Below are 25,049 nucleotides of genomic sequence, written 5' to 3'. Positions count from 1 at the left end.
AAATATGTATCTCTTCAGAGTTAAAATGACTTTGCCTGCAAGAACCTAAAACCTAGTATGTCATATGGGATTAAATTTGAAATTTAGTGTTTATTACTGTGTCCTATAGAAATCCAATCTTGGCATTAGAACAACTTTTAATACCACATTCCAGCTATTGTATACAGCAGCGAAAATTTTACAAGGTTCCCAATTCCCATAAACTTCTGTTTGATCATGCTAAGTTCTTTTAACTACAGCCCCACTTCACATCTTTCCTGTAAGTTACTTTGCCTGACAACGTGAGCTCTGGTGGCCAAGCAGAGCTTTTCTTAAGTTTGGAGCACTCCAGGGTTTGTATAAGATCAAATATTCTTGAAAACATGGATTGGATCAAGCAGTTTGACTTCCATAACTTTTCAATTATCTTACCTGCAGGCATTACAACTGTTATTGTTTTGTGGGTTTATTGGTTTTGTTTGGTTGGTTGGTTGGTTTTGTGTATGCTTAGCATTCAACTTTTGCATGTGCAAAATCTTAGTTGACTAATTTAGAAGTTCATTTTTATGGGGTGTGACCATAAATCAGCCCTTGTGTTTTTGGTGAGAAATGTTACTTTTTTTTAGATTGAAATCAAAGTAGCTCAGTAAAGGGAGAGGAGACCTTTGAATGGTATCTTACTCTTCCTTTTCTCTGCAAATGCCATAAAAGGTTAATGGGTGTCCCAGATAGGTCCCAGATAGGAAGCTGTAAGGTTTTTTAAATGCTCGCTATGTTGAACATGATGCTGCTGGGTTATATTTTCAATTTCTTCTTTTTTGTCAAGATAACTTTTAGTTTAAAATTCTATCAAAACCAAACCTATATATTTTTAGTTCTTTAATGAAAGGAAGTTCTTCCTTAGCTTATGTATGTTTAATGCTTCAGAAAGGAAGTGTCTCTTCTGAAAGACAGTGTCTTTTCTACTGGCTAGTACTTACACCGTCACTACAGCTCTTTGCTGCCTCATCTCTTTCACTCCTACCACCAGTGGTCCAGGTGAATCTGGTTTTGGGGATGAGGCATTAGTGTGTGAGCATGGAAATGCTAGTAGTCTGAATTCCCTTCCATAGTGAGGGTGGCCTGCGTAGCTCCTGCCTGTCACAGGGACCTAAGGAAACAGAATTCCCACACAGAGTTTGCCTGTGTAACCCTTTAGTTCTCTTTTAGAATCCCCTTTCTGATTGGGTTGGTAATCTTCTGTTGTAGGGGCCCAGAGATCTCTTCAGAGTAACAACAGGTATAGAAAACACCATAATAGCAGCAATTTCCTCCCAGGGTGGGGAGCCCAGTGGTGGTGATTTGAGTGCAGAAGGGAGAAATTAAGTTCTGAATGAGGAATAACTGAATCAGGTAGTTGGCCTGATTTTCATCTTCTCTAATTTGGTGCATTTTGAAAAGCTGGAAGATTGAACACAAGAGTTAAATGTGAACTCAGACAAGAACTGCTATCTTGGCAAAGGTAGATTGTTCCCAGTTGTAATTGTAAGACAATTGATTACATCTACTGCCTTAGCCTTGCCTATGTAGATTTAATTAAAAGCTCTGATGCAGTTTCCTGCTGGAGGTAAAAAAAAATAAAAAAAAAAAAAAATGAGGCTTGTCTCTAAGTGAACAAAAACTTAGCCAATACAGAGAGTTTAAGAAGTTGTTTTCAAGGAGTTAGTGAAATAGAGATGTTATTAGTGTTGTTCCCTCATGGGCCTGTCTTGACTAACATTTTCATTGTTGACTTGGAACCAGATGAGCTCCAGCAATCTGTGAATTACAATGGGCAACACCCCTACTGCAAAAAGCCTATACTGTACTGTAGTACAGCAAGAGAACTTTGTGAGGTGGAAAAGAAGATGTGGCATGAACTCAGTGGTACAAAATGCTGAGTAGCGCAGGGAGGGGAGACCATTACATTAAAATTTTTAGTGGCCTTCTCACTTATTGGAGGCAGCTAAAAGGAGAGACCAAGAGTGTTTTGCTGGAGTCTAAACTGCCCATGGATTGTCAGCGTGGCATAGTCTATAGCTGGAGGTAGGAGAAAGGGTACTATACACCAGGAAAAGTATTTTCAATTAAAAAGAAAGCTTAAACCTGTGTAAAAGATGTTATTTAGAGAGTCAGAATAGCAATGGTGATTTAAACCAGATCTGTAGGAAATTGCTTATAGAGTAGTTGGAGAAAGTGGGAACTCTACCTTCCATGTAGACTTCCTTTAAGACTTTTATGTTCAGGACTGTGAAACTAGAAACGGGTCTTGTTTCCCAGAGGTAGAACAGATGTTCTGGATGGATGTACTTACTCTGTGTGTGCTGATTCTGGAGAGTCATCCTTGGTCCTGCTACAAAATTTGGGAGGGATATCAGTCATGGGGATAAAAAAGCTAAAACTAGAAGGTTTAATGCTTGATCATGGATATGAAGTTTTAAAGTTATCTTCCAGACTTGGCAGCAGCGGTGGGGACGCTAAAGAAAGAGGTCTTTAAATTGTTAAAATGGACTGGCCTTTCTCTGTAACCTGGGGGAAAAAATTTCTAGGTAAAAATGCCTAAAAAATTACAAGGTCATGCTTGCTATTTGGCACTGTTGGGCCTCACATTCCTAAGTGTCTAGAGAACTGTGGTGAGAAAGCTACTCTGTAGACCTTCTCTCACAGCTGAAGGCAATTTGGAAGGACTCAGACCATCTTTTCCTAATACTGACTGTGCAGCTTTCATTTGCCTCAAGTCAGAGTCAACTATGGTTTTCACTGTTCTTGGAAAATGTGAGTGGCTTTTGAATTCCTGGACGCAGACCACGCCCTTCAGCCTGGTTGTAGGCACCCAGTGATCTGAAATGTTACATTCCTGGAAGAAAGGACTGCTCACCAAGTCAGCAATGAGCCATAGAGAGAGCTGGTTTGAGTCTCATTATCAGGCCTCTCTGTCTCTTGGTCTGTCTTACTGTGGGCTTTAGTTAAAAAAAAAATGGCTGTTTGGCAACAGTCCTGGCATTTAATTAAATTGCAGCGTGATGTAACTAAAACATTCTCTGCAGGCTAACTCTGACTGAGCAGTCAGTGTTGATGAGAAACCTGATACACCCTGGGGATTGTGCTCCCTGGAGGGTGTTCTTCCAGTTTTGAGCAGAGATTGAAAGGGGATGAACAGATGGGCAGAAAACTGCAGATGAGCTTGTTTACTCAAGTTTTCACTGAACTGAATCTTTTCCTCCTGCTTGTGCATGATATGTAATAAGTAGACATTTGCAAGCACACAGCTCAGTCATCCATCAGTACCCAGAGTTCTGTGGATTTTGAAAATGCTGTCATGAAAGTCAATCTAGTTAAGTGCAGATGTACTAGATGAAGAGAGTGACATGACCACCTACGTTATCCCCAGATTTTTACAACTTTTAAAAGGAATAAGTCATTGTGGAAGATAGTGTGTATCACGACCCTGCATTCCTTTGTTGGGATCCTGTTATGTATCACTTGGCAGTTTGTTTTACCCGCTGTGGTGGGTACTTGATCAACTTGCAGAGAGGTTTTTATTCTCTGCTGCTCTTCCCACTGAAAATTGGAAGATTAACTGCTTTCCCTTGTCAGCAAAAGGAGAGGGAGGTTTCTCAGGGCTCTTCCAGAATCAAAGCATAGCTTGGTTTTGCTGCAGTCCAGCAGCAGGAGCCAACAGTAGAATAAAATCCCGGTCCTCCAGAGCTTGTTGTCTTTTGTGTTGACTGAGTCAAGTGGATGTAGAAAGATTTAAGCAAGAAACAGTATTTAATACTATTTGGCTTGATAGATAGTTGCTTGCCTACTGGCAGACTGCTTAGATCATGGACAACTTCAACTGAGAGACTCAGAAGGGGACAGTAGCCTTGCAGAGGTTTCATGAGCTCGAAGGCACCTTAGAAAGTGCCTATGAATATCACTAGGGGGTAGCTGGATTTGAAGGTTGTGAGGAATGAGACTTTTCGGTGGTTTGTTCCAGTGCACCAACAGTCAGGATGGGTACAGTTAACCAACTCTGAATCAACCAGTCATACCTCCCTTGTGTGAGGTAGTGCCTGGGGATAATTTTCATTGTGTTGCTTTTTAAAATGAACAGTTAAACAATGTGAGTTCTTGCTCTACAGTATTTTCACACAGAATCTCACAGAATCATCCAGGTCGGAAAGGACCTCTGAGATCATCAAGTCTAACCCTTGATCTGCTGCTGCTGTTGTTACCAGACCATGGCACTGAATGCCACTTTCAGTCTCTTCTTAAAAACCTCCAGGGATGGAGAATCCACCACCTCCCTGGGCAGCCCATCCCAATGCCAAAGAATTTCTTCCTAATATCTAACCTAAACCTCCCCAGGCAGAGCTTAAGTCCGTGCCCTCTTGTCTTACTGATGGCTGCCTGGGAGAAGAGACCAACACCCCCCCTCCGGCTACACCCTCCTTTCAGGGAGTTGTAGAGGGTGATGAGGTCTCCCCTGAGCCTCCTCTTCTCCAGGCTGAACAGCCCCAGCTCCCTCAGCCTTCCCCACAGGACTTGTGCTGGAGTCGCTTCACAGCCTCGTTGCCCTTCTCTGGTCCTGCTTTTTTATCAGTAGTACCTATTTGGGAAAGGCAGACGGCTAAAAAGTTTGTCTGCACTATTGTAAGCCAGTGGAGTCAAGTAATGAAATCTGAGGCTGAGATTTAGTCTTCTGAAATAGGGATAGTTTTACACAGTGAAAGGTCACCCTGTTGGCAGATTGAGCTTTACGTGATGTATTCCTCAAAAAAGGTTCCTTTTCAAACATGTATTTACTGAGACCCATTACATGGTTTAAGGTAAGAGAAAATGACAGGGGCAAGATAGTAGTCCTTTCTGACATAGGTGTGCTTTTCTTCAGAGTCAGATATGATAACTGTGCCAGAAAGGCGTCTGCTGTCTGGTGTTGTCAGCCAGAGCTTGGAGACAGATCAACCTTTCTGTCTGACCCAGTCCCATGGACATGTGCTCAGTATCCAGCTCTTCCTTTGTGTGCCAAAACCACTTTGGCAAAGGATCTTCAGTAGTTGTATATAGTTTACAAATTAGCATGAAATGTATTTGGTCAGTTGTGAGTGGATTTATTTACCAAACATATTTTTCATTTAATAAATGCCTGTCTCTACCACTTCAGGCTTTATGGTGAGGCATTCTGAAGCTGGATTTTACTACTGTGGCTCAAACTAGACTGCTTTTCACTTCAAAAAAAAGTGTGTAGTATTGCGAAGGAAAAGGTCACATTTGAAAAAAAAAAGCATCACATTTTGAAGAGGTAACTATGAGAAAGCTTGCTGTGAGGTGCTTGCTGATACCTGCAACAGAAACCATGAACTTCATAAAAGTTATCTTGCTGCAGTTGTTTCATTGTACAACTTCCATTTCTGAAGGAATCTTAAAAATGGAAATGGTATTAAATTGCTTCTTGATTGTATGCATTGGCATGTGTGCATTTATATGCAGAAATAATCACTCACTGACTTTTCAAGTCAGTGTGCATGTTCAATGACTTGATGTGCCATGCTGGTATCTTGTACACTATACCTAGTAAAGGAAAACTTCCTAAAAAAGAAACAGTGGTGGTGGTACTGTCTGAAACACTTCCGAGTTATTTTCCTACAATGACTTTGCTTTGGTAGATTTTGATTTATTTTAAGCATGTAGTGTGATCATTCCATTAATTAAAACATCTGTTCTGCACTCTTGGAAGCAGTTTTGTTCTGTTGTTTTTTTGTGGTGGGTTTTTTTGTTTGTTTGTTTTTGCTTTTAGTTTTGTTTTTTTCCCCTCACTTGGGAATATTTTGTTAATATTGCCTCATCTCTGCTACCCAACATTTTACACATATTCCTACTTGTTTTCTGACATAGGCACAGGATAAATTTTTCCTGTACTCTTAACTTCCCCTTCCTTCCCCTACAAACACTGCTTGTGTTTTTTCAGCAAGTAACATCTAATAAAGCTTGTCATCACCTTTGTCAAAAGAAACAGCATACAATATAAAAACAGGTGTGGATAATCTTAGTATTGTTACCTCCTTTCATTCTCTCTGGTAGCACATTTAAGATGGACATGCAGTTATGGGCTCAAGTGAAATCATCAGCCTGTTTTGTTTAAAAATGCTGCTGGAGCTGGCTTTATTTTTGCAGATTTTTGCACTGAGGCACATACTGTGCAAGAATGTGATCTGCTCAATTGATGTTTGCAAGTATTGCTTACCAGTGATGCAGGTGAGCTGAAGGAAGGGAAATACTAACTTGGATTGCTGCTGTGCTGAGACCTGATCTGAGTACTCAGTGGGCTTCCTGTACAGAGTTAATGGGCTTGATAGTTCTAGGCTGGTGTAGGACTCTGATGGTCAGCTTGCTGCTGTAGGGCTTCTACCTATGTTTAGAAAAATGTTGGCCTTAGATTCGCTTAATGAATTTAAGAGAAAGCGCTTGGATATTGTTTAAGTAGAGAAACTGCAGCTTCAGTGTGTTGTATAGTTTTTAAGAATTTAGCTTTAGTAAGTGGTTGCTTGTATTTCAGTATTAATACATATCCCATACATATTCTTCCCTGAGACACAGGATTATTTTTACATTTCAATTCAATTATATTTTGCACCATATAGTAATGAACTGGTGGAAGAGTGTCTTGAAACTTTCTGAATACCCTTTCTGGTTTAGAGCTGTGGTTCAGCTCAGATTTTCACTGAATAGCATAGTGGAAAATGAGATAAATCAGCAAAACTTCAGGCTGGGTTGGACAAACAGTATTGCTCCTTGTTGTCACAGTACAGATGGTTTCTGAAGACTAAATCTAAAGAGGAGTAAGTCAGGTTCTTGGCATGGCATGCAGCATTCTTCAAATAGTAATTTTATAGTGGCATTTAGTTAAAACATATGTTACCAAAAAAAACCCCCCAAAAACCCAAGAAAATTGAAAGAGCAGTTAGCAGCTCTCCTAAGTGTCGTTAGCAAAGGATAAGCTGTCCTTTTAAAAGGATATTGTGGAAATGAATACTGGAGCAAGCTTCCTGCACCTGTACTTCTTCCGACATAAACTATGTTTTGATCTGATATGCAGCCATGGCCATACTAAGCCTGGAGAGCTGCAGGTGTTTCCCTCTGGCTCATGTAAACTCTATGCTTCCCTGGAAATTCAATGCAGCTTTCTATTGCCTACAACTACAAAATTAGATGCTTACTAGTTAAGGAAGTTCTTAGGCACAAAAGTTGCCAAATGGCACTAGGCAAGGTTTTTCAAAAAGGAAGGAGTGGGAGGGAACACACAACTGTTACCAGTGTCCCAGACACAATTTCTCTGCTCCACATTCTGCTTTTGCATAGTAAATTTCAGACTTACTCTGTGTGCTAGGAAAAGCTTTCTAAAGTGACTGTAGATTTGATTAAATTTAGTTGCCAGAAATTGTCACACAAGTTGGAGTAAATGCAGGAAAATGCAGAATACATCCCAAATGGCTAAATTGTCAGACGTGTCTACTCCAGACTTGAAAGTCACATTGAGAATGTTTCCTGTCAGATAGCTTGTGGCCAAGGTATTTCCCACAAAAGTGAGTTAGCAACAATAGCTGGTTTCAGCAAAATGAAACTAACCAGAGAGACAAAAAGAACTGGAAAAAGCTGAGCTGGAGGTTGTTTGATGACAAAAGTACTTAAATTTGGGTACTCTTGCCCAACAGGTCTGCCATATAGGCTGCTCTTCTCAAATGTGTTATGTTTCATTTCATTAAATGGCTAACATCTTTCAAAATCACAAGGAATAATGTGCCAGCCCCTTGAATAGAGCCAATTAGGCCAGCTCCCTTCGTTGTGCTACACAGGTAGTGTAGTCAGTTTCAAAATGATGCAAAAGCCATTAAAGTGAATAATTGAGTGGAATTTTTTACAAGGAGAGAACCAGAAGGAACTTGCAGATAGCGTGCTTGGACTTTAGCCTGTTGACCACAGAGTCAGGTCTGTGTTTCCCATTTCTAGTTTCACTCCCATGTTACAAAGCGTTTGATCCTTGACAGGATTGCTTTGAGATAATGAACATTTTCTTTGGTACTCATTGCTGTGACATTGCTGTAAGCAATACTACCACTTTAAATGCCCTCTCTGAACTTTTTACAACACCTTCAGCTATAGCAAGGCTTAATGTTTTTGTTGGATCATTTTTGAGAATTTTTTTTTTCATTATTCTTTGATGTGGCTTTTGTTAATTTTTACCCGTAATGCTTAATTAAAGCATTTGTGTTTAAGTGGGATCAAGAAGCAGATATGATTTACTGAGGTTCTGCTGAGTGTTTCAGGGTGCTTACATGGCATAGCAGTCGGTGTGGTGATGATCTGTTGTCAAATGACAGGATATCAGTGCAAGCATCATGTCTTCCTCTGTCCTCCCAGATGATGAGTTGGGTCAGATGAAGAAACAGCATTAATATACAAATGCTGCAAGAATCAGTGTTGAACAGAGCAGAGCAGCAGGAGACCAGCCTGCTGTGGTGTCACTGGGGCAGGCACTGTTGGCCCTGAAAGGTTGATATGTGGTCCTGGTCTGTGGGCAGATTCTGGGGGTGGAGGGCAAGGGTGGACCAGACAGGGCTAAGTGTCTTGCAGGTCCTAACTTTCTCCTGATACACTTTTTGGTTCCCAGAAATCACTGGGACAAAACCACCCTGAGCTAGAGACTGTTTGGACTGCTAAATGTCGTGGTCACACCCACTGTACATAAACGTGGTTAACACCTTTGGCTTCCAGTACCCTGGCAGTTCTTCACCTTTGCCAAAGGCTGCTGTGATTTTTATAGACCTAAACGACTTCTTTTTTTTTTTTTTTTTTTTTTTTTTCCTTATTTTGTCTTAAATGTGAGAAGTACTGGCTGGTTAAAGTTGAGGTTGTGTGAGGTACTCTGGCTGTGCTAAACTAAGGTTAAGCATTTGCTGTCCTTATACTACTTCCACCTGCTTCTCTTGGCTCTGGCTATTAGTGGCTGTTGTGTTGTTTCTGCTCACTTTACTTCTGCTACAGATGTACCCTAGTTTCAGTATTTTTTTTCCTTTGAGGTGCTAATACTGAATATGATGAGTATGATGATGGATAAAAAACTTTGGGAAGCAGTGACATTCTGAAATTCTGGTGGAATTACTCAATTCAGTCTGAGCTACTCAGATACACGTCACGGGGGATTTTTTTTTTTTTAATGAATCCTCAGACTATAATCAAACTATGCCAGTGGTACACATACTGCTAAATAGTGAGAATGGAAGAAATTTCAATGGACAAAATTACTGACTCAACTGGCTTGATATTAGCTACCTTCATTTTTTCCTTTATGCGTGCTTTATGCGTGCTTATGCGTGTCAGTGTGGTGTATAAATAACGGTGCCCTAGTGAAGGTACTAGGGCAGTTTAAGAATTGTCCTCTGTCTTTTTATTGCTAGACTGTTGGGATACCTTGGAGTATGCTATGCTTAAAATAGATAAGGAAATTCTGATGTCTTCTGGCTGATGCATTTATATTTAACTCCTCTGAGAGTTTCCATGCCATGTTTCCATGTTCTGTGAGAGGAAGTTTTATGTGGAAGGCAGCTGAAATATAAATGAAGAAACAAAAATGCTGAAGTGGCACTGAAAGCCACATTATTTCTATGGAGAATTCTATCCTGCTTATATTTCTGGAGGTAGATGAGCCTCTGTGTGCTGGATAAGCATCTATTCCCAGTGTTCAGGCAGTGACTGAAGCTGCAAATTGTAGTGTGGGTGGCCTCTGTACAGAGTTAAAACCAGAAGGTGATAGTTATACAATTTAAACTACAGAGAGCTTTTGATAACAAAATATGTTAAAACTGTGTTTAAAAAATATGTATTAAAAATATTCAGGCAGGTACTTCGTGTTTTATTTTGCATGCTAACATTGCCAGACATTCTGTGAGTTAGTGTGGCATTAGACCTTTAGATTTCTTCCTCCTTTTTCTCTGAATTCTGTAAAATTTGAGGTTGATTGTCAATGAGGCCTTGGAATGAGGCCTTAGTTTGATTCTATTGTGTTTTGTAAGCACAACTTCTTTCACACTCCTATTGTTTTTAATTTGGTAATGTGTGCTGGTGAGTTTGGTTCCTGAACCTGTTAGTACATGGCTTGTAACTTTGCCAAACATGGTGGTCAATAGAAAAAATATAGGCATATTCCTTTAGTGTGCTGATTACCTCCTTTTTATTTGCCTTTAAGATACCCCTTTGTACCACTGTATGCCTTTGACACAAATCTGTTGTTTAGTTTTTGTAATCCCACAATTTTTCAATCGTGCTTTACTTGCATCCTTGAGCCAGCCACTTCCTCTTCCCCTTCTCCCCCTCCCTGTATCTCTCAGGGAAGAAAAGCTGGAAGTGACTGTGCTTATCTAAAGGAGTAAAGTGATCCTTGTCTGGTTTTCCTTAGCTGCCAGATTCCTTTGTTGGTCTTCACTTACTAAAGTCATCTTAGGCTTCCAGACCTATGTTGTCACATGAAAGATTTTCACATTGCTTTTTCACAGTGTACATTGATATCAGAATACTTAATTTCTGTGCTGTCTTGATAAAAGTAATTTACTTCCTCACCTCTTTCCTGTTGACTCTGGCTTAACTAGCTGACCGCGTTCAAACTGACAGGTTTGGGGGAGCTATTGGAAGGTTGTTCATGAAGGTGTTAACTATATACAGTGCCAAAAAAGCTGTTCCCCTAGCACTGCTGAAGCAGCCACCTTCAGCTCTGGGTACTTTCTGCTTCCACTGTACCTGTTTTAGCAATCATACAGGAAGAATCTCTTTAGCTTGTTGATCCAGCTCAGGACTAAGGTACAGAAAAAAGGAAATGCGTTTTAAAATTGGCAGTCTACGCTGTACCTTGTTGTGCCAATGTAGTATTGGGCCAGGAAAGTAAAATACCTTCAGTAGAAACTTCCTTGTGTGTATTTTTAGTGGTGCCCAAATGTTGTTAGATTTCAGATGATGGCATCAGAAGTAGGCTGTGGAACTGGTACCGTGGGAGAGGTTTTAGAGACCTATTACCTAACTTAAACACATTCAAAAGCTTCTATTTGAATAGAACTATTTCAGTTTAATTAGGAAAGAAAAAAGGCTTCAATCAAGCTTCACAGATGTTGTATAAATTGCCTTCATGCTCTGTGCTGCTGCTGTGCTCATATTGTTAAGTGGGAGATTTTTGCCCTCACTTGCCAATCTTTCCCAAGTGGTGTCATGCTAAGTACCAGGTTTATTAGGAGGTTAAGAGCAGGGACTGGTGAAAGCTCAGCCTGTCAGGAAAATGTCTGGTGAAGTTAACAAACAGTAGTGTGTGGTAGGATTTCAGTAGATGAAACAGAAGTCAGCTATTGACAAAGGCTTGAGAGTTGGGAAGCTGGTTGAGACCATGACTTGATTTGGGTCTTCCTCATGGATGAGCAACTGGAGTTGCACAGGCTGACTGGGTAGCTTTGCTTTTAGGCTTTCTCTTGGATAGAGATGAGGCATGACTGGGGAATAACCACTGTGTTCAAGAAAAGATTTTGCATGCCCTTAAGATACAGCTTTAAGTGCTGAGTAAAACTCTGAGATTGGTTGTGGTTTATAAGCTGTAATGAGGCTAGCTGGGCCTTCATATGAGAACATTCATAATTATTTTTGGCTACGAACAGAAGATGTTGGTTCATACAGCAGTAAAAGGCACTTTGTGTTTTAGTGCATATTGAATGTGGTTCTAAGAAATGGATGAAAAATATAATTGAAAATATTGTAGCTTTTGTGCTTTAAGTGAAAGGAGCAGTAAAATTGATAGTGCAAGTTTAATATTTACCTTTCATGTTCAAATGCTGGGACTACCTGTTCAGGGAAAAACTAAATACAGATTTTAAGTGTTAATGGCACTATTGTGGAAGACAACCATACATTTGATAGTTTTGGTTTCCCTTCTGAATGGTATGTTATTATCTAATTACATTTAAACTTGTACTAAATGCTTGATGTATTCCAGTGCAATGTTAGACTCTGCAGCCACTTCAAAATCTATACTGAAGTTTATTCTCTCAGGCTGCCTCCACTCACTGCCATTTCTCATGTGGTAACATGCAAATTAATATCTACTGATTTGTGTTTGATATTGAATTTAAGAGCCCTTGCCCTTTCTGAATATAAAGTATTATAATTTTGTTTAAATTTCAGTGGAGTTGGGGAAAAACAAATTTGAAACAGCCATTAGTAGAGAACATGGCAATGAAGTGGCATTCTCAGAAACAGTATAAAGTGTGTGTCGTCGTCCCCCCCCAAAAAAAAAAAATTCTGGCTCAATTTCTTGTGTTGGTTTAATAATTATTTTCAACTATTGGATTATAATAGCAAGGTTAGGTAGTACATACTAAGGAAACATTGTTTCTATCTAAACTTTAGAGCAGCATATTATGAGTAAATACCCCTCTTAAAACATATTGATGGTTGGAAGAATATTTGTAAAGTAAAGCCCAATATTAAATAAATGCTACAATTTCTAGGATAATTCTGTGACTGGGGGAAGAACAAAGTTTTATTTCCCTGTTTCTGTGGCTAAGTAGAAGGCAAAGAAGAGTGGGAGACACTTTTGGAGTACAGTGAAAGGCAGTAATGAGATGCTAGTCCTGTTAGGTAAAAAAATGATGTTACAGAATTCTCATCTTGGTTTCTCACCTTGAGTTCAAATAGAAAACATATCTGCATTCTTTCCTTCTCAGGCAGCATCACTTAAATGTTATTTGCCTCCTAGACTAAATTGTTACGGGGTTTTATTGGTGTTTGAAATGCAGAGCACTTGGAATGGGTGCAAAGTTTGGCTGAAAATTAGCATTGCCTTCTGGCATGCAGATTGCTTAGTAGTCTTCAAAGAGACTACCAGAGAGTTTATGACAAATTATTATATCTTTATAAACTCAGCAGTGGTATGCTCTGTATATTGTGAAATGCTTTTATAAGCAGAGATGTATCATCTTCAAAAATTACTTCAAAAGTATCCATTTAGTGGTTCATGGTTAACAGCCCTTGCCAGGGAGTGTTGAAGTTCTCTGGAAAAGGGATTGGTATCATCAGCTCTTACATGGGGGAGGAAAAGGCAGAGGGGTGAGGCAGATTACTTGAGCAAACTGGAATATGTGCCCTGCCCCTTTTTAGCCATTAGATTAGATGAGTCCACTTGAAGACCTCTCTAAATTCATAGTGAGTTATTTGGCTCCAAGATGTGAGTTAGGGATGGCACAACTGCAACCCCAGTTAATCAGATCTGCTCCCAGCATGGCATCCCACTAGAATCTGTGCCTATATGAACAGTCTTACTTAAGCTTTACATGCTATGTGCTCTTCTAGCATTTCCAGGAGATTTTGTAGCATGCTGTGATACTCTAAAAGGTGATCAAGGCAGTGACTGGAAGGACAACATCAAAGGATTAATTGGCCTACATAGCTTGAGTTGAAACCTAGCTTAAGACTTAGAGAGATGCTGCAGAATTAAGCATACTCTTTCATGCAGTGTACTGTTGCACCAAATTTCACAGGCAAATTAACTGATCCTGAAAGTTGGAGTTATGGTTTAAAAACATAAAAATGCTTGAATAGATTGCACACTTGAGATTTTTTAAGAAATACTGTCCTAATGTGCCAGTGCTACCTTGTATCTGCAGACTCCTCAATCTTCAGTATGCTTCCTGTGAAACACTCAGCTTACTTCCTTTTCTTGGTGTTGGAGAGTTTGGGCAGATTAATGTTTGGTTTATCGCTTCCTGCCAAATGCTAGGTGGAATGAAGTTTGTAGCCCACACGTGTATTATGTTGGCATGTTTTAATTTGATCATCAATCACTTGAGAATCCTTCTAAAATTCTAGGTAGAAGATGTGGATTTGTAGATTAACATATACCCCATCCTGAAAGTAGTTCAGTGAGGGACAACTGAACTGAGTTGAGTAACTTCATTGTTAAATCAGTGGTAGTTTGATCAGCAGTTAAGACTTAATAAGTGGAAACCAGTTTTATGACTTATAATTTTTATTGGTAGAAATGTAAAGTCCAAGGGAATGATTTTCAGGGTGTGTAGTCCAACTTTGCTTTTACTTTGGCTGAACTGATATAATGCATCTTTAAATGATGCCATACATCCTCAAAGCCTAAGTATCACAGTGGGCAGCTGATTTCATGGGGATACTTAGAAACATACGAGGAGTCTGTGGTCTCTGGAGCTGTAGCTTGTAAAGAGTTACATTTGAGGTTTTGGAGACTTGGACCAGTTTTATATGTGTCGCGGAAACATGAGGAGAAGGAAAAGAAATTTTTCTTTCCTCTTTCATGATCTCTGATGCTTTGAGGCTTGGAATGGTTTTGGGTTTGTTTTTTTTTTTCTGGATTTCTTCTTGATGTAGTTGGCATTTACTTGATCTAAAAGTCTTGTCTGAAGGTATAAAAGAGGAAGTAATGATCATCTGATAGAAAAGCCACATGCATACATCCTTTCATGTTGAATTTGACTTATGTCATGTGTAAGAATTGATGGCTTAAATAAACATTTTTCAGAGTTATTTTCAAATTCATTCCAATATAATGCTTTTGGGCAATTAAAAAGATTAATGACTTATAATTATGGACTTTTTGCTCTTTTTTTCTTCTGAATTACTGTTTCATTTTTCTGTTCTAGCGTTTTGTCTAATATTTCACTTTGGCTGGGCAAACAGTGGATTTGGCCCTACTGTCCATTTAACTTCTGAGGTAACTGTCACTGCCTACTGAAGGACTAAAACTTGATATCAAGAGTAAAACCACCATTATTTTCCAGGGTAGCATATAATAAGTCAGCCTGTTTTTATGACACTGTAGAAGGATGTGTAAAATACAGTACAAAAATGCCCATACAATAGAACTCAAGAGCAAATGTGCTGAAAAAAAAACAACCCTAGCACATCTTTTCCAGCTCGGAGTAGAAGCATCTCACTGCCAGATGCACCTTCAACTATCATATAGGTCAATGAGCTTCATGAATCATATGATTTGTATCACATAATTCACTCAGCCTCTGTTTATGCTGGCTGGATGTACAGTAAAATAAAAATAACAGAAAAGGTGAGAGTCTACATCCAGAAACACTCTCTGTAATTGAACAGGCTTTGTATGTATGCATCTAAAAATTGTTTCTCAGTTTTGGATGGTCGTAGACTCTACTTTCCTGGGTAAGTTTAAATTGCATTAATTCTGTCCTGACTGACTGGTGATGTCTTTGGCACTTTTCAGCAGTGAGTATGAGAGCTGTTTGCTTTCCATTGTTTTTCAAAAGCTTCCATTTGGCTAAGATGCCTTGTGGGTGTTTGGTCTTACTTCTGTCCTGCAAGTTTCTAACAGCCTAAAATACATGAATAGAGGCATAAAAAAAAAGGATTATAACTAGCTAGACTAGTGCTTGGGTTTTTTTTGTTTGTTTGGGGTTTGTTTTTGTGGGGTTTTTTCCCAGCAATACTGAAATCTGGTGTTAGACGACCAAGTTGCATGCACAACCTTTTTAATAGTGATTAGTGTCTCATTATATAGTCCATAGGTGTACATTCTGGTGGCTAAACTTAAGATGGAAACAAACAAACTAATGCTTTAGTGTAGCCATCTGTGATAAAAAGAAAATGGAAGACATTATTTTAATAGTCAAGACTTAAAAGGAGACCAGGCAGATTTAGTAGGGCTGTAGGGCTATTGAGTACTAAAACATCCAGAGCTAAAAGACCTCCTTGGGCTACAAGTGCTGGGAGCTGTGAAAATGTTCAGGGGAATTATCTGTTATATACTTATGTTATTCTAATTTTCTTTCCAACGGGATAAAAAAATGTGTAGGAAATTGCATACTAGGTTAGATGGCTGAAATCTTGTTCCTTTGACTACTGTAAGACTTTGGCACTAGTAGGTGGAAAAATATCCACTCTTTCTTCTTCAGGAGCAGATCAGAGACATGAATTGAACTGTAATTGTGTAGCTGTGTGATTCTTAGGAGACCTGGTGAAGCCACTGCTACCTTCAGCCTTGGTGTGAATTATGTTGTATTGTAAGGAAATTGCTTTCTTCTACATTACCTATTACCATAGTGCAGTTTGCTCTCTTTTGGTTGGCAACTTCTGGCTTTGAAATGAAAAAAAGAATATTGCATGTCATGATAACGGAGTATTTGGCAGGCTTTAAACTGGTTTAAGCAGAGGATCAAATAAATTCATTACTTCTGTAGTTTTTGCAATGTTGCCCCCTGGTACTTTTAGCTGTCATTGCATTAGAACCCTGGTCGTGTTATATTTACTTGCTATGGTTTTTTCTCAGTGCACTTTTTAAACTGAGGATGTGAATTTTCGTCTGAAGACCAGTATTATGCTACACCTTCATTTTTTCTATGGCATTAGTGAAACAAGCAGTCTGAATTTATGTGGCAGATAAGGCCCTGAAAAAAGCAGTGCAGAACCCTGCCTCAGAGGAGCTCAGGTGAGTGTGAGGCCTGATTTATGCTATGGGCTGAATGTTTGGCAGCACCAGTCTCATAATTTGCCTCTTCCATTTGCTTTGCAATTCACTTCCTGAAAGGAAAATGTGGGCATCAAATAGAGCGTGGCAGAAAGCTTCTCTATTGAGTCCGGGGTTTTCTGACTTGAGGGCTAAATGCGTCTCCTCTAAGGCAGAAGTTCTGTTTAAAGCATTTGTATTGAAAAGTTTCCTCTTGATACAGACCCTTCTTGATTTGCTTTTCAGAGAATGAACCCTGGATGTGATAGGTCATCCTCCTTTCACGTCCCTTTACTTTTGGGTGTTCATGTCTGTTAAGAATACTAAAGGGTGGCTACTACATTTGCTGTTATTCATTACTAGCACAGCTTCCTGGTGAGAATCTTTATTAAAGAACTTGGTTAAGATAAGTTATCTAAGGAAAAAAAAGTCTGTACCTTTGTGAACTATATTTGCAGCTATTTTGTTTATGTAGTTCTTGGATTTATGTTTGTAATGAGCTGCATTGTAAGATCTAGTACTTTACAATTAAGCTGCTATTACTAAAGGTAAAAAATGAAGGTATTGTAAAAGCTGGTGTAGTCAGTTGGAAAGGCATTCATATAATGAATTTTTTATAGAAGCTCTGAAATCACAAGGTGATTAATACAACTTCCTGGTCTACAAAATGCTGTTCTCAGAGAGGCACCTGGATTATAAAAATACCTAATTGCTGAAGTGGGAAGGGACCTCAGGATCATCTGGTTCAACCTCAGTGCTCAAAGCATGGTCAGGTAACACGGGCTGCTCGTGGCCAATGTCCATTAAGTTTTGAGTATCTCCAAGGAATGGAGAGTTCACAGCCTTCCTGTGCAACCTGTTCCAGTGTTTGACCATCATTGCTGTAAAATAAGTAAAATTGTATGCTTAGCAGTAGTTTCTTAGATTTTGTTTTGTGCCCACTGCCTCTTGTCCTGTCACTGGGCTGCACTGAAAAGAGCTGGGATCCCACTTCCTCCCACCCTCCCTTCAGGTATTTATATACATTAGAAAGATCCCCCTGATCCTTCTCCAGGCTGAACAGTCCCAGCTCTCTCAGCCTTTCCTCATAGGAGAGATGCTTCAGTCCCTTCATCTTAATGGTCCTTCTCTGGAATCTCTTCAATATGGCCCTACCTCTCCTGTACTAGAGAGTCCAGAATTAGGCCCAGCACTCCAGATGCACTCCAGAAAAGAAGGCAGGAAGGTTCACTTTCCTCAGCCTGCTGGCTACATTTTTTCTAATGCAGCCTGCAGTGCTGTCAGGCTTCTTTGCTCCAAGGACCCATTGCTAGCTTTTGTTGGGATCCATATGAATTACCAATTTTTTTCTCTGTCAAGACGCTTCTTGGTTGGTCAGTCCTCAGCACGCACTGCTGTGTGGGGTTACTCCTTCCCAGATGCAGGACGTGGCATTTCCTTCTGTTGAACTAGCTTCCTGAAGTTCCTGTCAGACTATTTTTCTCAGCCTGATGAGGTCCCTCTGAATGGCAGCAGCCTCTTCATATACCTATGATTTCTTTGTTTTTTCTCATCTTGGAACTTTCGGAGCGTGCACTCTTTACTGTTACCAAACCCCAAGTTGTTTGTAGAAAACTCAGATACTCTTACGTGCTAGCTAGATGCATACATGAGTCTGTAGTTGCCAAATCAAGAGTATTAGAAGTGAATGGCTTTGTTTTGTACTAAAAGAATGGATGTAGTGTCTGCACTGAATATTTACTAGGCAGTATCTCCTGCTTGACATCCACCTGAATGGAGCCTCAGAGCAGGCAGGGAGGAAGGTGACTTGTTTCAGAGCTGTATACAGTGAGAACACTAACAGTATCATAAAATATTAAAAGTATTGCAGGAGGAACTGGTATCCAACCAAAATTTCTCTCAAGAAGTTAAAATGTCTTAAAAGTTCGGGCAGATTCAAATGGTAAATATCTAGACATATCTGGCGTTTCACAGTTATCTGAAGAAGTGCTCACTTGTAAATAATCTCTATTGGATCTACTACTGGCAATCAGAACCTTACAGTGAGTGAACTGTTTCTGTTGTGCTCTTGAATGCTTGCTTGGATGTAGTGTAAATTGAAATATTATTGATGCTGATGGCAAGTTATGTAGCCACAGGAAGGATTTGCTTTGTGAAAACAACCTATGCCACAGACAACCAACTAGGAACTAATGTTGTTTGGTATCACTGATTTCCTTTCCCCCCCTAAAAGATATATGTATTTTTTTAGAGGAAATCCTGTTTATTTGCTTTGAGGAAATAATTGTTTTCCAGTAATTCATTTTTTTTGTTGTTAGCTTTTTTTTAACTTTCTATTGATCTGTTAAGGAGTGCTGATACTCCTTGACGTTTGTTTTCTGACTCTGCAGTTGCAGTGCTTGGTAATTGAGGAGCTGCTGGTAGTGGCAATACTATCTAAATACCCTTCTTGTCATTTAATGATTATTATCAGCTATTGCAGGTGTTTGAAGTTCTCTGTCTCTGTCTGGGAAAGAGCATTTACATTTACCCTTTTTGTTCCCTCTGCCTTTTTTCTACAGCAACCCATGCAACCTTACTTGTAGAGCTTTTAGGGGGGTGGGGGCAGTTATTTCTATTAAGACCACAATCCTTTTCTCCAACTCGTGGCACAGCTTGAGAGCAATTGAGATGATATTCTAGAAGCTCTGCTTCTTGGTTTTGCTTAACTCCATAAAGGAATGTGAAAAGCATTTAGTCAATCATTGAAAGCATACTTTTTTTTTTTTCTTTTCACCACACACAACTATTAGCCTCAGCCATCTTTATTTATTTATTTATTTTTTACTTCAGAGAGTGATTTGGATTGGAATGGACCTTAAATAAAGATCATCTACTTCCTTCTGGCCTTCTTAATATCCTTTCACTCCACAATCATCTCTCAAATCTGAGCACGTTAACTTCAGCAACTTTGCGTGGGGAATGATTCTCTAGGGCTGGCTGATGGATTGAGTGGCAGTACCTTGGTTGTGAAGTAACTTACGTTTGCACATTCTCCAGTCGTTTCCCATTAAAACTTAAATCCGTGTTCTGCTGGGGCACCTTTAAAAAGCAGACCTCCTCCTTACATATAAATGTTATGAAAACCAGGCATACTGTAACCGGAACCCTGAGGAATCCTTGATTGGAATAACAGATCAGAAAAATCTCTTGCTAGCATTCCTATGATTATATGTTTAGTCAAGTGACAGAAACACGGTGTCACCTAGCTTTTGGCATGCAGCCTAGTTTTGGTCTAAGAACTAACACAGATCCTCACTGATGCAGTGTCTTTGGGAACAGATAACTTCTGAAAATGTAACAGTATTCCTTACCTTTCCTCTCTCTAGTATTATCTAACGTAATGCTGGTTGGATGGTTGGTGTGGTTCCTACTTTATAGTGGAATATATTCCTTAGTAGTTGCTGCAATTGAGTAGAGGGAGTGAAGAGAAACAGAAGTGAATCATCGTAAACAAAAAGACAACTTTGGTTTAGCCCCCGCTGTCCCTCTATGGTATCTATCTCAGCTATGTGTTTTTCTTTCTATTTGGATGTTTTCTCTTGGTAACTTTAGCCTGATTTGACATCCCATATATAGGTCTGAGTGTGTTGCTGTAGGAAATGCAGGAAAAGGTTTAAGAAAAAAGATGAGACATGAGCTGGTTTTGATTTACATAAGAAATTAAAGGTGAAGAGCAGCAACTGTGGAAGTGTAATTTGAAAATTATGTATTGCATCAAGCAGTAGGAGGAACAGGAGATACCTTGCTTTCATTTTCATGTGACTAAGTGACTTGAATACATGATGTGAACACAGAGAAGAAAACTAAATTTAACCCTTCATGCTGATGAAGGGTTAACCTGATCTGTGTTAAAGGTATTTGAATGAGAAAGCTGATCATGAAAGTTCCCCTAATGTTAATTACACACTTTTATTTACAATGGGGCTTAGCAAATACATAATGAGAGCCCAGTGATACAGGAGGCTGCAGCCTTAGTACACATAAGGACGCACATGTTGTAAGTTATTGCAATTAACTTCTACCCCAGTGTGTACAAAATTAATATCAGCTGCTTTAACTTAGTTTAAAGTCTTCTGGAATTATTCCAGGTTCTGATATAGAAGCACACTTTGCTGTTGATACTCATGTTTTTTCTCTCTCCCTCTCCACCTCTTTCTCCCTTTGCAGGCAAAGGCAGCTCAAGCATCTCATCCGACGTGAGTTCAAGTACAGATCACACACCCACCAAAGCCCAGAAGAATGCAGCTACCAGTGAAGGTAGGCAGCTGATACTCATTACACAGCTCAGGCCTCCAGCATAATTGTAGCAATGTTCAGAAAAGGAACCTTCCCTCCTCATTCCTTGTGTGTACAGCACCATAGGCATACTACAAATTAAAAATTGTTCTTCCTATATAGAGTTATCATTCCTACCTGCTGTATTCATGGCAAAGGATCTAAAATACTTATTCAAGACAAAAATATAGGAATTTTTTAGCAATTTTACATGTTACTTTTTCTGCTTTTATACTTAAGTTTGATGAGATCCTATTTTGAATTTTTTTTGAAAAATGTACTTAACAGAAGCTTTAAGTATACATTCAAGGTTAAATATCAGCCTCTTACTTTCATACTATGAACACCATAAAAATGTGAGCTCCTTTGAGGGAAGTTTTCAAAAGTGTAGCTATGGACATGAACTGCTGATAAGGATTTAACTACACCTTATCTACAGTTACTGAAGTAATCATCCAGGACTTGATTTTTAATGTGTAGGGGAAGGAGTTATCTTCTGTGTCAGTATTAATACAATGTTGCACCGTCAACAACAATGTTGGTCTATCAACAGAGAAACACTCATCCTTTCCTGCTACCTTCTTATATGTGAGTAGGTGTTCTCTGTGAAGTGAAAATGTATTTGCCTTAGGCTTTACAAGAGTATATTCAAAGGCTGAGGAGAAATCACTACATCTATATGTAGTTTTATGATGTAAGCTTTTTTTTTTATGGTAAATTTGTGTGCCTTAACTAGCATTTCTGTTCAAAGCTGTCATAATAAGTTGGCTGTACTTGGTAGTTATCAATAATTCTAATTTCCTACCCTTCTGTCATTACAAATTAAGTTACAAGCTCTGATAGCTCTCATACTTCTTTTATTTCTTAAGATTAAAGAAATCATAGACTTTAAATAGTTCTAGTTTGGCAAGTTTTGACTATGACTGTAGAATTTGTACATTAAAAGCAGTCCATGAAAGTAACAAATGACCATATAAATAATGAATATATGCATGCATAATCCTATATAAAGAATGAAGATCTGACACCTGTGAATCATGAGAAATACTGATTTAAAATCTGTGCTTTTTAGTCTGAGCAATAAGTTTAACGATGAATAAATACATTTTTAGCAAAGTTAAAGTGAATATTAGAATTCATGTTTCTCTAAGCTTTAGATTAAAAAGTTTTGAAGTACCTGAAGGAGGTGTATCACAAGACATAAGATAAATTTAGGAGATGTATAAAAACATTTTAACTTTTTTGTATGATATCCAGGGGTTAAAAAGAAAGTCACAAAGGAATAGTGGAAACTCTGAAGTCAGTATATAACAAGTGCTTTAGATTTCTGTTTTATTTTAGTCAGTAAACAGTGTTGGATTTATTCTCCGTATTTTTAAATCAGGTAATGCAAGAGAATAATTTACTAATCTCTAAATTTTATGTTCTTAATCTAGCCCATTGTAAATACCAGTGCTGACCATGAAATCTTCACCACTGATTGTCAGCTGATTAATTCATTAGTGAGAGAGACTTAAATGCAGGTCAGCAGATGCTGTTGTAAAGATAAGTTTTATGAGGTTTTGTGCAGATTCAGGAAGGGTTCAGAGCAATTGAGTTCTGTGTTCTGTACTTGGAGGCAAGTTCAGATTTTCATTACAAAATAGTGATTTGACAAACAATTACTCTGCAAACAGCAGAATTTGTCTCTCTCTCAGCCTGTTCTACTAATACTTTTCTACCAATTTCTTCTGCTGAGGTATTACTAATGTGGTTCAGTTTAATATGGCTTGTCTTAATGTGGATTGCTGTATAATCTGGTTGATATTTTGAATGTCATGACCAGGGAGCATAAGAGTTCCATGAAGGTAAGTGAGAATGGAGAAAAGGAAGTGGTGGGGTAGAACACTGTTGAAACTAGTGCTGTTACTGGAAGGCACATTGATCAACCAATGTGTGTCTGGACTTTTTACTAATGCTGCCTCTCTTTTCCCATGTCAAGTAGACTTAGGCCATAGGAGGATTCAATCAAACAGACTCACACCTTCTGCAAGATGAGTATTGTTCTGAGCCTGTAAGACTGAATGCTTTTATAGTGTTTAGTTGGAGAGTAATGTCTAGGGACCAACTATGAACAGGAGCCTGATTGTGCTAGATGCTGTACAAGCAGTGGCAGTTATATCTTTTCACTGGGGTGTTTACATAACATTTTATGTGTTAGTTAAATTTACTTTTATAGAACCCCATGCTCTAGTATTTGTTTGCCGTGGTACAGTAGTAGCTGCCCACCCCAGAGATGGGTAAATGTATCTTAGTCGTCCTGGGGATACTGGTTTATTACAGGGACAGAAAGCTCCAATTCTGCCCTTTTCTTTAGCCCCATGTGTGCTGTCCTGTGAATGAGCCATGTGTTGTGTGTGGTGAGATGTATGCATCCTTGGCATGGTGTGGGAAAGACCATGAAACATTGCAGGTGAACTCTTCTTCACCTTCATTAGCATGTGAAATCATCCTAAATGAACAACTTGCAGGCAGCCTCTTTGCATCCATCAAATTCCTGTTGGCAACTGAATTTCCTGAGTGCCCAACTCTGAAAAGTGAGGAATTTGTGTTTGAGTCTGAGTCCATTTGAGTCCTTTCATGGCTCCTGCTTTCCAGCTTTGCAAACAGATCTAATCCTATCCAGTCTGATGCATTATGTCTTATATTGTCTCTGTAAGACAGTTGAACCACTTGTTGAAGCTGAATCAATGAAATGCCTTGAAACAACTAGTCAGGAAATTTATGGCACTGATGCAGGCAAGTTCTGTGGTACTCTACAGAAGAGAGCAGTCATGTAAGGTACTGCTTAGGCAGGTATGGATCCCCAAGGACTGCAAAACAGTGTCAGGCAGGATTGTTGCTTTGAAGAGCAAACCATTTTAGAAAATATGTGACAGATGGTGTTATCTTGCCATCAGTTGGAACAACCAAATGAACCACTCTTTTCATTTGTCTGCTGCAACAATTGTATCTGCTTCAAGGGCATGATTTTTCTCTATAGGATGGGTACAGGATATGGGTAAGAAGCTGCTTGAAGTGGTTTATGTGGTGTGCCACTTCTAGATAGGCTGTTAAGATTATCTTCTGGTGGGAATGGGAGATGTTGTAGCCAAAAATATGGTACGCTCCCTCACATCTATAGAATTGAGGTTTATGTTTAAAAGAGACAAAGTGCTTGTCATGCTTTTAAATGTGCCAGGTGAACTACACATCCCCTACCAGTGAAAAGCAAAGAGTATGTATCTGTATCTTTGCTTCAGCCAGTGATGCAATGGAGGTCTAGCTGCTAACTTCTTTCTGTTGTGTGGGGGAATGCAGAGAGTAGCTGGCAGACCATGAAACTTACTAAATTCAAACTTTAGATACCAGAGATGCACTTGAGAGGGATGCAAAGGTGAGACTGTACTGGTGCTGAAACTGAAGTTCAGATGCTCTCATTGTGACTTTTTGTACTTCATTGAAGTGCAGGTGGCAAAAGCAGATGTCTGGTCCTCTATGTAAATTAGAGTTTGCTGTAGGGATGTTGGCTACATCCTGGCTCAGAAGAACACATGGTAGTCTGTGGGTGTGCATGCACACTGATGCTTCCATGCTAACTACTCTTCTGAGGGTGAAGTTTTCTTTAGCTTTGAATATACACTGCCTTGTACTTCATTTCTAGGCTCAGACATTGCCTACAATTCTTTACCCCATCAATCAATTGCAGTTAGAAACTTGAGAATGCATGAATTTTTCCTACCCCCCATTGCTCTGCTGGCAAGTGAAAGACTAAATGGATTTTTGTGGGCCATTTAAATGCAATTTGCTAGACACAGTTGCAGCTGGAATATTATTGTTTAAAACTTGGTTTAGAAGATTACAATAAATGTTTTTGTATGGATTTACCTTGATCCAGGGAGCTTTCTTCTGACACCTGCAGAGCATCGAATGCTTCATATTAACCTGTCTGTTTTCCAAATAAAAAAATCAATACTGTTTTCACTTCATGTTTATTGCTGTTAAGCACTAATACAGATGAAGCTTTAAGTTGAGAGCATGTGTGTGAACTCCATGTATAAATTCTAATTTATTTCTCAGTTTCTGTAAAATCAAATTGAAGTATCAGTCCTGAGGCAAAACAGTGATTTGACAGAGGGGCTCAGTACTGAAGTACCTCTGAATGTATCCTGTTAAATGTTTGGTTTGAATTTTGTGGAAATGC

At 39.1% G+C, this 25,049-nt stretch overlaps 1 protein-coding gene across 2 annotated transcripts in view; it reads left to right on the top strand.

The window, feature by feature from the left end:
• Positions 1-25,049, top strand: part of FBXL7 (F-box and leucine rich repeat protein 7) — a 169,003-nt gene that overhangs the window by 20,833 nt on the left and 123,121 nt on the right. Inside the window, exon 2 of one of the 2 annotated variants that reach the window (XM_030446405.1) lies at positions 20,720-20,809. In XM_030446405.1, the coding sequence (XP_030302265.1) occupies positions 20,720-20,809 (90 nt within the window). Of the gene's footprint in view, positions 1-20,719; positions 20,810-25,049 lie in introns of those variants that run through there. The other variant, XM_030446406.1, reaches the window with a different exon arrangement.

Source organism: Calypte anna, chromosome 2 (genome assembly GCF_003957555.1).
Source record: "Calypte anna isolate BGI_N300 chromosome 2, bCalAnn1_v1.p, whole genome shotgun sequence".
In the NCBI taxonomy this organism is placed as follows: Eukaryota; Metazoa; Chordata; class Aves; order Apodiformes; family Trochilidae; genus Calypte; species Calypte anna.
Note: the sequence above shows the minus strand (reverse complement) of the source record. Positions and strands in the feature narration are given on the sequence as shown.